A 16,278-nucleotide genomic window follows, 5' to 3' on the forward strand; every position below is an offset into this window, starting at 1 on the left:
TGACAGGAGGGTTCTGTATTGTGTAGGTGCAGGTTAGGTGTGGTGTGTGGACGTGTGTGTGTGTGTGTGTGTGTGTGTGTGTGTGTGTGTGCTTGTGGAAGAGGAGAGGAGGACGTAGGGTGTGCTGTTCTGTCACTCCCCACCCTCTTCCCTTGGGTCGGGGTCTCACTGAACCTGGAGCTACACCAGCAGCCAACAAGCCTTGCTTACCTTCCTGTCTCCAGCCCGCTGTCCTGGTGACATAAGGCTTAGAGGTGCGTCATGCCTGGGTGTCCTAGTTAGATTTATGTTGCTGTGATAAAACACTGACCGAAAGCAACTTGGGGACAAAATAGTTTATTTCAGAATTACAGCTTCCAGTCTATCATAAAACTCAAGGCAGGAATTCAAGAGAGCAACCTGGAGGGTGGAGCTGAAGCAGAGACTGTAGAGGAATGTTACTGTCTTGCTCCCCATGACTAGTTCAGCCTGTTTTCTTACACAACATTGAGCCACTTGCCCAGGGGTGGCAGCACCCACAGTGGCTGAATTCTCCCACATCAATCATTAATCAAGAAATTGCCCCCAGGGTTGACTATAACCTAACCTGATAGAAGTATTTTCTCATTTTCTCAGGGCTGACGATCCAGATCCCAGACGCCCCTTGCTTGTGGCGAGTTGTCCACAAAACTAACCACAAAACTAACCACACTTGGCTTTTTCTATGGGGTTTGAACATGAATCCACGTCTGTGTAGGAAGCTCTCTGCCCTAGTAAGACATCTCTCTGACTCACTCTCTAGGTTGAGATTTTGCTTATCAGGTTTCTAAATGTTTGGCAATCAGGACTCAGAAACCTTCAATGTAGACCTGTTTGTCTGGAGACTGTGCCAATTTCTAGCCTCCCAGTAGCCTAGAACATGCTAGATATTCTTTTTCTGCTGTCTCCTCCCTCTCTCTAGCCTCTGCATGTCCCCAGGGCTGAGGCCTCTGACCTTCCTGTCCTCTGGCATTGCTCAGTCCACAGATCCCCTCCCCAGTCTTCTGCCCCTTCTCTGCAAACCTGCCTGCACACCATCTCTACGTGGATGTCAGGTGGACAGGACTCAGGTGCAGTGCACTCATACTTTCAGGTTACCCTTTCTCTGAGAGGCGCGCTTCCTCCCTGTCTTCCCTCAGCTGTTCCACCACAGAGCTGGAAGTTGTCTTGATTTCCATCTTTCTGCCTATTCCACCTCTATTATAGCAATAGAACAGGGGCGGGAGAGGCAGCTCAGCACTTATGAGCGCTCGCTACTCTTCTAGAGGACTGAAGTTTAGTTCCTAGCACCCACAGTTGGTGGCTCACAGCTGTCATCAACTCCAGCCTCAAGGGACCTGACCTGGCCTGGCCCCCATGGGCATCCACACACAGGCAGTACACACAGAAATGTGTGTGTGGTGGGAGAGATACAAACTCCTTCAAAATCCTAGTCTTTTAATCTGCTACCTTATCCTATCAGTGCTCTGTTGGCTTCCAGAAGCTCCTGAGTGGTGTTTGGTTCAGCCTTATACCAACTGTTTTCCATGGGACAAAATGACATATTTAGTCCTCCTGCTGCTGAATGTCTGAGACTTGTCTCCTGGCCCTCCATCCCTCACTCCCTCAGCCTCAGCCATGGGCCTGCACAGACCCAGCAAGTTCCTGTTCCAAGGCCTCTGCACTCCTTTCCACGATCTTCACATGGTTTTGGATGCCCCTGGATGCTTAGGCTGATCACCCTGTACTTGTGGTTCTGTGCTTACAGGGCCCTTCTCAGCAGGCACAGTTAGAAAGCATCCAGCCCTCTCCTGCTGCCAGCCTCACCCTATCCTGTTTTACTATGCTCTCTGTTTGCTCATGCTGCCATTTGTACATGTGTGGCGGGTGTATTGATGTGTGTGTGTGTGTGTGTGTGTGTGTGTGTGTGTGTGTGTGTCCCATTCCTACCAAGTAGAAGATAAATTCCATGAGGATAGGCCTTTGTTTTGCTACTGCCCAGTGGCAGGAGGTAGGAGACAGTTGGTGCCTGATCAGTGAGGAGGAGGAACTACCATTTGAGCTAACAGGAAGTCCCTGGCTATTAGTGCCTGTCACGATTGTAATCAAATGGTCATTGTTTGTAATAGACTATTTAATACCACTCAGAATGTTTCTGTTACCACTCCAGATTAATAATAGGTATTACTAAGGTGATAGTAGTGTGCAAGTTTATTAATTTGTTGGGTTATGACCATTGGATCAAAATACCAGAAGGTTTAAATCTCTGTCCATTACATATCCTCATCTATGATAATAATCTCTCCAGATTGATAAAGCTTATTTCCATTTTTACAGTAACTCCTACAAAGAAAATTTGTCCTTTGGACAACATTGGAACATTTAAAGCTGATCAAGTCAGGGCTTGGCCTTTTCCCATAGTTCATTCTGTGGGAAACAGTGCTCCCTAATTTAATAAAAAACAAGATTCCAAATTAGTCTTTATGCATTTTTGAATCCACACACAAAATAGAGTCACCAGAGGATACCACATCTGTTCCCTGCCCAAAGGGAGATTCTACCTAGCATGGAATAAGGGATTTGATACCCTGAGATGCCTTGTTAATACAAACTTTGACCCATTCAGGGTTTGCTCTTCCAAGTCAATCACTACTACACAGAGCAGTGTTAAACTAAATCAGCCGCACGAGCTCTCAGCATCATCACTGTCCTCAACAATGAAAACCCAGGGTCATAGAGAACGAGCCAAATGACCTTTGCCTCCACATTTCTAGAGCACTGGAGAAAATAAAATTGTGCAGGATTTAAGCAAGTATGCAGGGTACGAGACGGTAAAGACTTCAGTTGACATAAAATAAACAAAAGCAAACCAAAACAGACATTATAAAAGAAACAACATGTGAGTTTAACCACTTAGAATAAAAGCACTGGCAAGGGATAGTTAACAACCATTGATGTTCATGTGTGAAAGCATGAGGCCTTTGATTCTCACTGCCCTGCACAGAGGATGTCAAAGATCACATGAATGTCAAATCAAATATAACTCTCAAGCACTTGCTTCCCCCTCTGAATCCCTTCACAACATTCTGTCTGCATCCCTTCCCTGGCTGTGGCCCAGCCTGCCTGGTGGCTGCCATCCGCTAGCCTCCCTAAGCTCTCTTCTTTCCCCCAGTTTGGGCCTCTTTGTCCCAAAGAGCCCTTGTCCAGAAGACTTAAGTTCTCCAGCCCCATACTAAGACATTTTCCAATAAAGTTGGGGGAAGATAGTTCCTCCCTGCCTTCCTTCGGGGCTACCCTAGGCCTCCTTGCCATTGAGCCTCATCTGGATTCACCCCTGACATCTTGGCCCTGGGACCAAGAGCTCCCAGAGGACAGAAGTGCTCAGCCTTGCCCTTGTCTGTGCAGTACAGAGAAACAAATATGTCAGGAAGCCACACAGGTGCCAATAGGCATTCCCCCGTTCTTCCCAGGCCTGTGGTTATGGTGTCTTTCATCACTCCAATATTAGGTATGGATATCAGGCCTTCACATAGGCTAGGCTAACTCTGTACTGTCAATCAACCTTCAGTCCTCAGAGGCCTCTGTCCTGCCTTAGACTGATTCCTACTATGAGACATCAGATTAGCTCAATGAAAACTGGAAATCAGAAGTAACCCAGTGAGCTCCTTCATCTCTTGGAGTTTTGCCTTGACACAGCTGAAGTTGGTCATTTAATCCCAGTCACAGATTTCAGCTATCCACTATGTAAATGTAGTAATTAAAGAAGTAGCCAGATTGAGTGAGCCAAGGAGCCAGTACCATGAAACACCAAGTCTGTAGCAACTGGAAAACGGTGACATTGTCATCTTGAGTATGGTAGCATACTTTAGTCCCATCTACTTGGTGTACTCCAGGGAGTCAGATCTCTTGAACCCAGAAATTTTCATGCTGCCTGGACAATAGAGATAGCCTATCTCAATAAAATAAAGTAAAATTTTAAAATCCCCAAACAAAAGAGTTTTTCCTCTAGGTTTTACTAAGAGGAACCAACAGGCTGGTAGTTTTGACAGCCATGGGGTTCTACAGTTAGTTCTTCAAGAAAGACTGGTAGGCAGCTGAGGAGTTGACTCCATAAGTAGAGCACTTGCTGTAAAATACGAGGACCCGAGTTCAAATCCCCAGAACCCATCCAAATGGCGGTGCATGCCTGTAATCCTAGGGGCTCCCTGACCAGCCAGTGTAGCTGCAACAGCAAACAGTAATAGACATTGTCTTTAGCTGTAAGAAGTCCAGGAAGAAAACCAACCCTGACCTCTGGTAGGAGAGCACACTCCACACACATGTGCATACTGCATGCATACATACATACATACACAAATAAGAGAATTAAGAAGGCCTGTTACATTTGGTACACATCCATGAAAGTCACAGCCTTAAACTTAGCCCTTGATTATTACAGACATGGGGAGTGGGATGAGTCTTTAAAACAAACAGCAGGACATAATTCAGGAGATTTGACTCTTCCAGAAGCCTCGGTGCTTTTCCAGTTAAAAGGCACATTTAGGGTCCTGGTTGCCAAACCGTTCTTTTCTCTAGGTCATAAATAATCATTACCAAGGAATGTCTGAGCCTTTCTTCATTAAATAAGAACATGTTGAGCCCTCAAATGCAACTGCACGATTTCTGCTAAGCCTGGTGGGCTGCTCCTCGTTGTTTAAACACCGTCACCATTTGGTAGTCTCTTGGCCAGCTGTACAGCTTTGTGGGGAAACTTAAAGCTTTTAAATATGTTGTCCTTTAGTTATTCCTCTATAGGAATAACTTGTCCTTGTTTTTGTGAAGATTTCGATTGTTCTTGATTACGTATGTGCATGTTTGCCTAAGTGTGGCTCTGTGCATGTGTACGCAGTACTTGCTGAGGCCAGAAAAAATACTGGATCCCTGGGAGTTAGAGGAGAGCTGCTTGATGTGGGTGATGCAGACTGAAGTCTGACGCTCTGCAACAGCAGCACGTGCTCTCCAGCCCACTGTAGTTCTCACTGAAGGTTCTCTCTACATTGAGTCTCGCTTAACTTCACTGGCTTCAGTCTGTACAGCTGCTTTCTCTGAGCAGCAGCTCTGTCCCAGATGTCGGGTGATAGTTTTTCTTAGGCACATTCTCCACTGACAGAACGTGTTCAGTGAAGGTCAGAGAAACCCGGGGTGAGGTGGGCCACAGGTCCTTGCACTTCCTGATTCTCTAGCGGGCCCTTGCAGAAGTGGGCTTTGTAGCTTTCCCCTCACTCCTCTAGCACAGAAATTTATGATGTCATTTTCAGTGGAGCTGGCTCAGGGATGGAGAATCAAGTAGAGCTTGAATATACATTTTTGTACACAGCCATTATAATTCGGACATAGCAATGTATAATGTATACTTATGGTATATGCTCCTGAAAAGTTGGCTCTTTTCAACTTCCTACTGCACATTCCCATATCCTTGCCATATAAGATTATGGCCTCAGGAGTCGTGCCCTTGTGTTTTGAGGGTATTAAGGAATATATCTTCGTTTGCACCTTTGTGTCAAAAATGGTGCCACCAGCAATTTGCTTTTCAGCCTTTGATCCAAAGAATGTTTTCATCAACAGAGTGCTAGACTTCAGCACAAGGAATGTTAATGTGTGCCCTCAGTGGCCAGCCCAGGGACAGCAGCCTCAAAGGGCTAGTGTAGGGAGAAGTATGCTTTGCAATGGAATTTTAAGTACTGACCTATATACATGAGACAATGGTTCAGACCACAGGCTTGCAAGCCTGTGTCATGTTTACCCTTAGAAACACTGAGTGAGTTTTATAAAAGTACTAGCAACATTTTCCTTCTAAATGAGGCCAGTAGGCCTTCAGCACCAGAATTTTCACACAAACATCTATTGCTTTTAAGTTTCTTTGTAGAATAGGAAATCATAATGGCCTTTAAGACGTATACTTACTGCAGTGTTGATAGCAATTACTTACAAACAACAGAGCAAGGGTGGCCTTCTGGTTTGTGCCTAAAGCTAACAGGTCTGCAGTTCTGGCCCACTGTGTTCATATAGGTTGCTTTCCTACTTTAAATAGAACCATTATTCACAAGCTTTACAGAAGTGTTTCCCTGGCTGCTGTTGTTTGGCTTTCAACCTAGTACTTTCTAACTGGGAGGAAAATAAATCCAGACTAGTTATAACAAAAGAGTTAGGGAGGGGACCTTGTCTTCTGGGCTGCTGCTGTCTTTGTGGCTCCAGCTCATCCAGCAGGTGTCACTGTCTGGCAGCGATGGGAGCAGATTATGGCTCATCCAGGCAGCCTTGGGAAGAAGGCCCTTTCCCAAAGAAACTCTCAGGGAAGCCTTTGTTATAAGCTTTTGTGAGCATTCATTTTGGAGGAAAAAAACCCCAAACCATTGCTACATTAAAAGATCCTCTTTTCCTTCTGGGGTTAAATTGTACATGCAAAAAAGAAATAACTTTTATAATCTAAAAATTGTGTCGTGTGTTAGAAACATTTACAGTGAATGGGGATTGTGTCTGGAGGAACAAATTGCATGGAGCTTTTAAGTGCCATTTATTTACAAATTTGTTAAGCAAATGTGGATGTCTTCTCTATAGCCTCTAATGGCTACCACAGAGAAGCCAGAGCATTTATCTTCCTGGGGTATTAGCCTATGTTGTACACACTAAAAATACTAATAGCTGCAATATGATAATAAGAAGGCAGTGAATCCTGTTGGAATGGTGAGGAGAGTCTGGGGTTCACATTGCTGGCTTGGATGCTTTCTAGCCATCTAATCCCCCTAAGTTCCTTTGTAAGGTATGTTATCTATTAACTGTCATATCATAGGGATTTTGTTTTGATTTGGTAATATGATACAAACAGCCTGGTGCCAGCAACCTTTTTCTTAAAGTGCTGGGTAGTAAGTATCTCAGGCATGCTTGGCTGTATGTTCTCTGTTGTCACTGTTAGCAAACTTCAGTTGTACTGCAGCATACAAACAAGCTTGGCTGTGCCCCCGCCACCATCACAAAATTTTCTTTACAAGAATATAGACAGTGAGCCAAATATGGCAGTGACTAGAGTTGCCAGGCCAGGTAACCAAGGAACTGTGAGTGCCGTCATAGTTACTATGTTAAATAGCACAAGCAATTTCATAAACTCATACTTGGTGAGGTTTTGGAGAAATGGTCAAGTCTGTGTCATCCTCTTTGGCATACTGATAAAAGCTACAAACAGGGCTAGAGAGATGGCTCAGCAATTAAGAACACTTACTGCTCCCAGCACCCACATGGTGGCTCACAAACCTCTGTAAATCCAGTTTCAGGGAGATTCTGAAGCCTCTTCTAGCCTCCCTTAGTGCCTGTGTACACATACTATACATACACAGTGCAGGCAGAAGAGTCATGGAATAAAGATACATCTTTAAAAACATTTTTACTTAAAAAACAAAACAACAAAAATAACAAAAATTAAAACAAACAAAACCAGCCAGGCATTTCTCTGGGGACCGGTCCTGATTCACTGCCAGCAGGCATCTCTGGAAGCTGGCCTCTTAACTAGCATACAGCAGTACATAACCAGTGCAGCAGAACTGAACAGGCTGCCTAGAGCCCTGTTGGAAAGAACTGTCTTCTGGGAATGACCTGGAAATTGTGTGAGAGAAGGCTCAAATGCCATGTATACAAGGCCCTTCCCCCAGTCTGAGAGTCTGACCGTTGCTGGAGTTGGGGTGATTCTTCTTAGTGTTGTAGCTGCCCGTATTCGTAACCCCAATCCCAACCAAGCTGGACTTAGGCAGAAGGATTGCTGTGGTGTGGCTATTTAAGGTTCTTAGAGCTTTTTCATGTATCTCCGGGAAACTCTATCTTCTACTCATGGATATTACCCACCTTATCATTTTCTTTGTTCCAAAATATTGGATTGGTATGACAAATAGATGGTAACCCACTATTCATTTGTAGATTTCCAGAACTTTTGACAGTGACCTTTCTCTTTGGGAAATTCAGACATCAATTCTCTCAGAGAAAGAAAGACCATTCTCTCCAGACCCTGGGAAGGGAGCTGAAAGAAAAGAATGGCAGTCTCTCCTTGGGTTCCCTCAGCATCGAGGCTGATGGCTCTTTCGAGGAAGGAAGTTTAGAGCTGTATGACAACTAACCCTGACAACTCACTCTTAAACTTTGTTAGGGAGATAAAACATTATTAAGAAATTAAGTTCAATTATTAGTTTACACTCTCCTTGGAGGCTATGTTTCATATAGTCTGCTATCCATAATCAAATAATTATATGAAGCTTTTAATGTCTCTGCCTTTAAACAAGGAACTCATGTGTATCTTTAATAAGCTAGCTTAATGACTATAATCTATTGTTGACCTTTCAGATCATCCTCTAGTCAGTTTTAAATATGGCTGAATGGAAGTGTTTAGCACAAACTGTGTGCGTTGAATCTCAACTCTGTATAACACTAAAACTCATTAACTGCATTTTTCACTTGCTGTAACCCTTAATTAGTGCTTGTTTTAATTATGACCAGGTGGTGTTGGCTTATATATACTGCTAAGCTAAATTCTCTACTAGTATAGATGGCTGGAGCAAGCGTAGAGCCATTTTACATTCATATGTAAAGAAAGAAAGAGTAAGAAAGGCAAGAGTAGGAAGAACACTATCGGATAGTAAAAAATAAATAAGTATAAAGCATGCACCTAGGCTAGGGTGCGTGCCATAATTTCCAGTGCCTGTAGATGCCAGTGCTTGTAGAAGAGATAGAATTCATTTCAAGTGTTGACTCCTATTAACAGTGGGAGATGCTTACCAGAGAAGTCTTGATGTGATGTGAATTTATAGAAAAGTGTATTGTCAAGTTTATGAGACACAAAATCAAGACTGAGAGCACTGACATTTTTTTAAAATATATTTTCTATTATATGGAAAAAAACTGTAGCATGGAGAATTCCTAAATACTCTTTGCTCAGCTTCCCTGTGTGTGATAGCCTCACATGTTCATAGAGCACACATGGATGCTAGAGTTTACCTCAGCTCATTATTATTGACTGGAATAAAGCCTTCATTCACGTTATACAGCTACTTAGGTACATCCCTTATCTGTTCCAAGGTTATTATCATGTTATTCCATCATTTTCTGGGTCCTGTAATATGTTTATTGTAGTTTCTTTTTGAACCTTGATAATGAGTATTGAGTATTGCAGAATACTTTTCAATTTGGCTCTTACGGTATATTTTCAAATTAGACTGAGGTTATACATTTGGAATGAGGTAAGGGTGATGTTTGCAGTTAAGGGACTCATGATGTCATACTGGCCTCTATCCCTGGGCTAAGGTGGTACCTATTATAACACTGTGCTGTAAGTTTAACTGTTTTTCCCTCTTTGAAACTTTGAAACCATGCATATTCTGTTTATTTAATGCAAGTCTTATCAGTAGTATCACTATGGTGCGTTATTAACTGAACTTTTCTATGCAAATGCTTTATTTACTCTCCCACTTGTATCTGTGGACTCAGACTGAACTTACTCTGAAAGGCATCCCCAGGTCCTGTGGTTATCAGTGTCTCGCTTGGGTTCCAACATTGGCTATAGACAGTAAGAGCCCTTCAGGTCTGATCCGATCCAATCATCTTTCCTATGCAGTTCCTTTCTTTAGGATCTACCCCCAAGAAGCTCTAGCCCCAGAGTTACGCATTTCTCTAAAGCGTCTGGTCCTTTTTGCTGGAGAATAGAACTTAGAAACCAAGACAATATGGTTGCTGGCTGGTGTGCTCATTGCTGTTGATTGCCAATTCTTTGTGCAGCAATCAGTAGGCTGAATTAGGCATGCTGGCACCACATACCTACAAACAACACATATCTATGATAAATAAACATTCTACCCTTTTCTATCCCCTAGAAATCACCCTCCAATATTTTGGTGCATAGTTTCTATAAGACTTTTTTCTTTTCTGTAAGAATTTATTTTTATAAGAATATATTTTGCCATGTAGAAAAAATAATATTGAAATAAATGAATGCTTGGGAAGTCTGATAAAAATATCTATTGCATATTTGTTTCTATTTTCTGTTTTCAAAAAGTAGAGTGGGCTCCTTGTCCATGGCTAATACCTCCCAAGAAGCCAGTGAATACCTGAAACTTTAGCTAGTATGGCATGCTGCTTTTTATCGGACTTAGTAAAGAGTTAGCAACAATAATGCATAGACAAGAAGAGATACAGAAATACACTGTAATAATGAAAATGATGTGTCGTATGTCCAAGGTATTTTCTGCCCTGTGGCACAGTGATGCCTGCAAAGCCCCAGGCTAAGATGAAGTGACATGAACCATGCAGCTAACCTACTTCCCTAGCCTTAGACATTATAGTGACACAGCAGCTGACAGTACTTGATGCTCTGAATATCCTGTTGCCCAGACAAGCTATTGAGTTAGCAGGCAGGTCTTTGTTCTTCAGTGGATAAGGAGCAGATTCCATGTTCTGGGAGAGGCAGAACAGGCTGGGCAGTCTCCTCCACTGCTCAGAGCTGGGCATAGGATAGAACATTACTTTTGGCATCCTCTGCTTAATTTTTTTTTTTTTTGGACCAAAATCTACTGAAACCAATATCATCATTTAATAAGAATTTGAAATGTATCACATACAACTAAGCCATATATGGTCTGATAGCCAAGTGGGTTGTTGTCAAAGAAATATTGTAGACATTTTCTTTCCCACACCTCTTAAGTATTAGCTGTCTGCTTTGTATGGTTTTAAATATAAAGTTTTTTAAACCAAGTTCCACATGAATACATGGGAATTTTGACACTGTCACTTGAATCATCTTGAATATTCTTGAAAAGTGATGTTAGTATTAATGGCTTTTAGATAATACTCCTTTTTTTTTTGTAAGCAATGGATCAAGTCTTATAGAAACAAGAAGAAACATTGGTGGTTTTTGAGAAGAGGAATGATGGTGGTGGTTCAGTGTGTGAAAAGTTTACTGCATAAGCACAGAGGATTGAATTAGATCCCCAGGACCATGTGCAAAGCTGAGCGGAGTAACATATGCCTCTGGCCACAGCTCTGGGAAGCAGACATGGGCAGATTTCCAAAGGCTCCCTAGGAAGGCTGATCTAGATTAAACACATTTGAGGTTCAGTAAGAGATCCTGTCTCAAAAAACAACATGGAGAAATTGGTGAGGAATACATGGGGATTGGGGGCATAAGGCCTTAAATATCAAGTGAGCATTGTTACTGTTACATATCAATTAAAATGTTTCCAAATTTACATTTTACTAACAAATCAAATACCACAAAGTGTTAATTTCATAATAAAAGGAAGATATAGGTATATAAACTAACATGACCATTCCATGGCCATAAATGAATGATTTTTATTGTAGATATGAAAGACTAGCCAGAGGTGTCTGAAGAGTTCGGAGCAGAGAAGGTGGTAGGCTGACTGAGGCTAGCAGATTGGAGCTGGGCATGAGAAGAGGAGCAGCAAAAAGGAGGGGTGTGGGGAGCATCGAGTGAGAGCAAGTATGGAAGAGAGGCAAAGAGCGGGACCTCAAGGAAGAGAGAGTGATGAGCCTGTTGAAAATAGCAGGATTGCAAAGCAATTGAGTCACTGGGGGACGGAGGCCCATGGCTGAGTTCCGGTAGGGGAAGAGGGAAGGAGAGCTAGGATAGACTTTTAAATGTACAACAGGTAGTGTGATACTCGCACCTAGGGGCCAGCATTGCTATAGCATGCTAACAGGTACCATGGATAGCCATTTGTCCCTCTGCCTTTTGGAGTTTGGGGAGATGGAGTTTCCTTTGGGCCCGGCAGTGGGAAAATAGAAAGCTTAGGAGTGGTTGGTTTTGTCATATTTAAGAGTATTATTTTTCAAATATAATACTTAGGCTTTATCCCTTTTCTTTACATGTCACACTGTGCTTGTGCTTTGCTCTTTGAAGGTTCATTTCATGTGCCTTCCTGCCACCCTGATCATGGCCCTTCCCCTCATGTCCTTGTCTAGGCCCCTGCCACTTGCCTGGCTGCTTTTCTGTGTCACTCTTCTGATGTATGCCCTGAGTGGCCATCTTCTGTATGCTACACAGTACTGCCAAGCTCCTAAAAAGGGAGACATTGTATGTGTGTAATTGTAGAACATTCTGTAACAGATCCTTTTGGTTGTCATATTAGATGAAAAGCAAAGATTCGGTTGCGAGCGGTCTGGATATGATCTTGAAGAGTCTGATGGCCCAGATGAGGATGATAATGACAACGAAGAGGACGATGACGACAGCCAAGCAGAGTCTGGCCTCTCAGCAGCACCCTCAGTCACAGCGAGCCCACAGCATCTCCCATCCAGAAGTGGCCTTCAGGACCCTGGGAGTGTCGAGGAGGAGCTTAGAGTTTCCAGTTGCTTCTCAGGGGTACATACAGACCCAATGGACATTCTACCTAGAGCACTGCTCACCAAGATGACTGTTNTGAGCACAGTGCAGAGTGACCCTAACAGGACAGACTTACCAGCAAAGGCCAGGCAGAGTACTGNGAAGGATGAGCATGAGCAGGCTCCTCCTGCCGACATCCCCAGGTCCCCCNAAGTCACCCCCAGGTCCCCCAGTCATCAGCTGTCTGTGCATTCCTNTGAATCCGATGTCCTGAGAAGTCCTGCAGCTGGAAACCCTGCCGCTGGAAGCCCTGTGGCTACAGTACAGGTAGAGGAGTGTCAGGGGTGCGGGTAGGGGCTTCTCTGGGTTTTGTTTTCTCTTCTTATTCCATAAGGAAAACTTAATAGATTAAAGAAAGTCATTTATGACCATATGAGTGTGTACCTTTTTGTTGTTAGTTGATGACAGAATTCATTTATGTCTGGTAAAGCCTTGTGAATTATCTCGACAAAAACCCAAATAGTATAATCTGTGGTGCCTTGTTAAAAAATAAACTCCTTAATTATTTGCAGGGCTTTTAAACACACACACAAGTATGCATTTACCAGTTTTAAACCCACATCCCGAGACGGAAGGCCCCAGTGGTTTGACTCTTGCTTTTCCACTAATGTGGTTGTGATGAGTTTACAGCACATTTTCCAAATTTTGTGCTTTGCTAGTAGGCTTCATGACAAAATTAGTGGGGCACAAAAATGATTCAAGATTTCATGTTGTTTGCATGAGCACACTGCTGGGAACACTTGGGAAAGCTTTCTTCCAGAGGGGGCTCAGTGCCAGACACCCAGCTCCAGAGAAGTGTAAGAAGTTTACTGCATGCTTTGCCCTGGCTGCCTCCTAACCAACAAAGAATTTTGTCTCTCACTGGCAATTCTTTACCTTCTCCTGTGTGTTGAATAAGGCAGTAGGGCTTATTTCTTAGTGGGAAAAGATATTTCCTACTGGAAAAAAAATAAGCTTAGAATTTTACATACTAATCTAAACTTAATTTCTCAGTGTAATATAGAAATTAAATTATAATGTGAACTAATGTAGCTATGGAAATGCATACATATGCAAGAAAAAGCTAGTATGTAAATAAAATTCACGGATGAAAAGGACAGGCAAGATTCATCCTTCCCCCAAACTTTTAAGATATTGTTCACCTGTCTTCTAAGCTGCTGTATCAGCATCTTAGATATGGTAGTTACATAACTACCGATGCCTGAAAATCCAGTTATCAGCTTATGAATGAGTTAGCAATTAATGAACAACTATAGACCTCTGTCTTAATAACAGCTCTTCATTTCATAGAATGAATAATATTTTGGTTAATTTTTTTCCCAGTTGAGTTGACACAGCCAATTAAGATGGCATTTCTCAACATCTCCTAGTCTCTAAAATACGGTGATGCAGGTGGTACCTGAAAAATATCATCAGCATAAATGTAGAGACATGCTCATCTCAGTATAAAATGATGCCTAAGAACTGGTTTGCAGATTGCAAAATACTATACAATTTTTTTTTCTGGTATTGGTAGTAGGAAAGAAATTTTAAATAAAGCTATTTTTGTTGTTGAAAATTTCTAAAAGAAAAATCAAAGCAAATTTTTTAGCAAGCTGACAAATGTCAAATACAAATATATCATGGAACACAATGAAAACAGACTGAACGCTAGTATCTTAGCGGTGATGAAGGCTATCTGGCTCATTGTCTCTTGTCTTTTAGGATTCATCATCTGTGGAACTGCCTCCTGCCGTAGCCCAGCTCAACCCTCAGCAGGCCGCCAGGATTTCTTCCTCAGCCTCACCTCACCCTGACAGTCAAGACCAGAAGCAACAAATACTCTTGCAACCACCTCCCGGCTTGCCTTCCCCGCAGACACATCTGTTCAGCCATCTCCCNTTGCATTCCCAGCAGCAGTCAAGGACCCCATACAACATGGTTCCCGTAGGNGGAATCCATGTGGTGCCTGCCGGCCTCACCTACTCCACTTTTGTACCCATACAGGCNGGGCCAATGCAACTGACCATCCCCGCTGTGAGTGTTATTCACAGAACCGTGGGCACCTCTGGGGATACCATCACTGAAGCTTCGGGCGCTCCTAATCGCCCCACCGGAGTGGCNGAATTGAGCAGTGTGGTGCCCTGTATTCCCATAGGCCAAATCCACGTGCCAGGCCTGCAGAACTTAAGCCCCCCAGCCTTGCAGTCGCTTACGTCCCTGGGGATGGAAACAGTCAACCTGGTGGGCCTGGCAAACGCTACCGTTGGCCCGCAGGGGCACCCCCCGGGCCTGGCCCTCAACGCAGTGGGGCTCCAGGTTTTGGCCAATGCGCCCGCCCAGAGCAGTCCCGCCCCACCGGCACACATTCAGGGACTCCAAATCCTCAACATCGCCTTGCCCACCCTGATCCCCTCCGTTGGCCCGGTGGCTGTGGGCACCACGGGGACTCCCGAGANGGCCGCTCCCAACAGCAAAGCAATGGAGCTGCAGATGCCCGCAGGCCAGGGACACAGTGCTGAGCCTCCACAGGGGTCACCCGAAGGCCCTCAGGAAACCCCACAAACAATGTCAGGTCCCTCAGCGGACCACGCAAGNCCTGAAGGCTCAACCAAAATGGACACCACGAAGGGGCCCTCTGCGGGTCACGTGTTGCCTGGGCGCTCCCCTGCGCAGGCACAGCCAGCACCCACACTGGAAGCTTTACAGAAAGTTGAAACTTCAGCCCCTCCATCACTTCCCACAGACAGAGCGGCCCCCAGGCCCCCAGTGCCCCACAGGCAGCCCATTGTACACTTCAGCGATGTGAGCAGCGATGATGACGAGGACAGGCTTGTCATAGCAACCTAATGGTTTGTTTTTTACTGATTTTTTTTTTTTTATAACAGGTTTTTTTGAAAAACCCTCCTTTCCTTAAAGCACATTTTTTCTGACATAAACTCATGACTAATCTTTGTGCAATCATGAACTTTTGACCAATAATTGTTGTTTTGTGTTAGCCCCAACCATTTTTGTATATGTTGTATAGACAATTGTGCCTTTTAGAAGTTTTATGTTTAGAATCTGTACAGATGGTTGAATATCTATATACATACAATGTTATATATGTATATGAAAACCAGGTAGTTGTGTTTAGTAGAAACTTGTCAAATAAATCAGATGANTAAATGATATGTTGCACTGTTAAATATAAATTTTTACGGCTGTGGGGCAGTTTCTGTGTATAAATTAGTATGTAAACCTCATATTTATTNTATTCATATTAGTCTTTGCAAATGGATCTGTCATTGTGTGAGACAGTAACTGTACACTTCAGACAGATTTTCTGTGTTATGAACTGTTTCAGTAAATACTGTTCACAGGCTTTACTGGTGCTTACGTCGTGCTGTCTTTACACCTCATTGGCAAACGAAGTTCCTAACCAGGGCTTTCCATAGCTGCTCCTTAGTTTTGAGAGGCAAAGCTTCCGTGGTCTTCTTTCCCTGTGAAACTGTAGCTAGAGCCCAAAAATCAAGAGATAAAGACAAGCTTTTCCTTAGTGTCAGATGGCGTTTTATAGCTATTTAATCCTTAGAGAATTGACTACTTAAGAACATTTTCTATAAATGTATAAGATGGACCTCCTGAACAGAGCAAAGTCCCCAAATGTGGTTCTAGACAATGTAAACTTAGTGAGAAACTAATTCTGAGCTCACGGGGCTCCCTCCCAGGCCTTGCCCTGTGTTCCTTAGCCAAGGGCCTCTAGCTTTCTCAGATCTGCTTTATGTAGAGAGTTCTGTCCAGCACCAAATCCTGATGGATCCAACAAGGCTTACAAGAAGAAAAACCTAGATGTCTAGCTTAAGTGACCCTAGAAATGATTGCTTCTACCCTGACGACCCCAGCTG

General features: G+C 43.4%; 1 protein-coding gene across 1 annotated transcript in view; it reads left to right on the forward strand.

Annotated features, from left to right (window-relative positions):
- Positions 1-15,759, forward strand: part of Hivep1 (human immunodeficiency virus type I enhancer binding protein 1) — a 130,217-nt gene extending 114,458 nt beyond the window's left edge. Inside the window, exons 8-9 of the mRNA XM_029468595.1 lie at positions 12,159-12,679; positions 14,117-15,759. Coding sequence (XP_029324455.1) covers positions 12,159-12,679; positions 14,117-15,241 — 1,646 coding nt within the window. The 3' untranslated portion in view covers positions 15,242-15,759. The remainder of the gene's footprint in view (positions 1-12,158; positions 12,680-14,116) is intronic.
- The last annotated feature ends 519 nt before the right edge of the window (positions 15,760-16,278 follow it).

This window comes from Mus caroli, chromosome 13 (assembly GCF_900094665.2).
Source record: "Mus caroli chromosome 13, CAROLI_EIJ_v1.1, whole genome shotgun sequence".
NCBI lineage: Eukaryota > Metazoa > Chordata > Mammalia > Rodentia > Muridae > Mus > Mus caroli.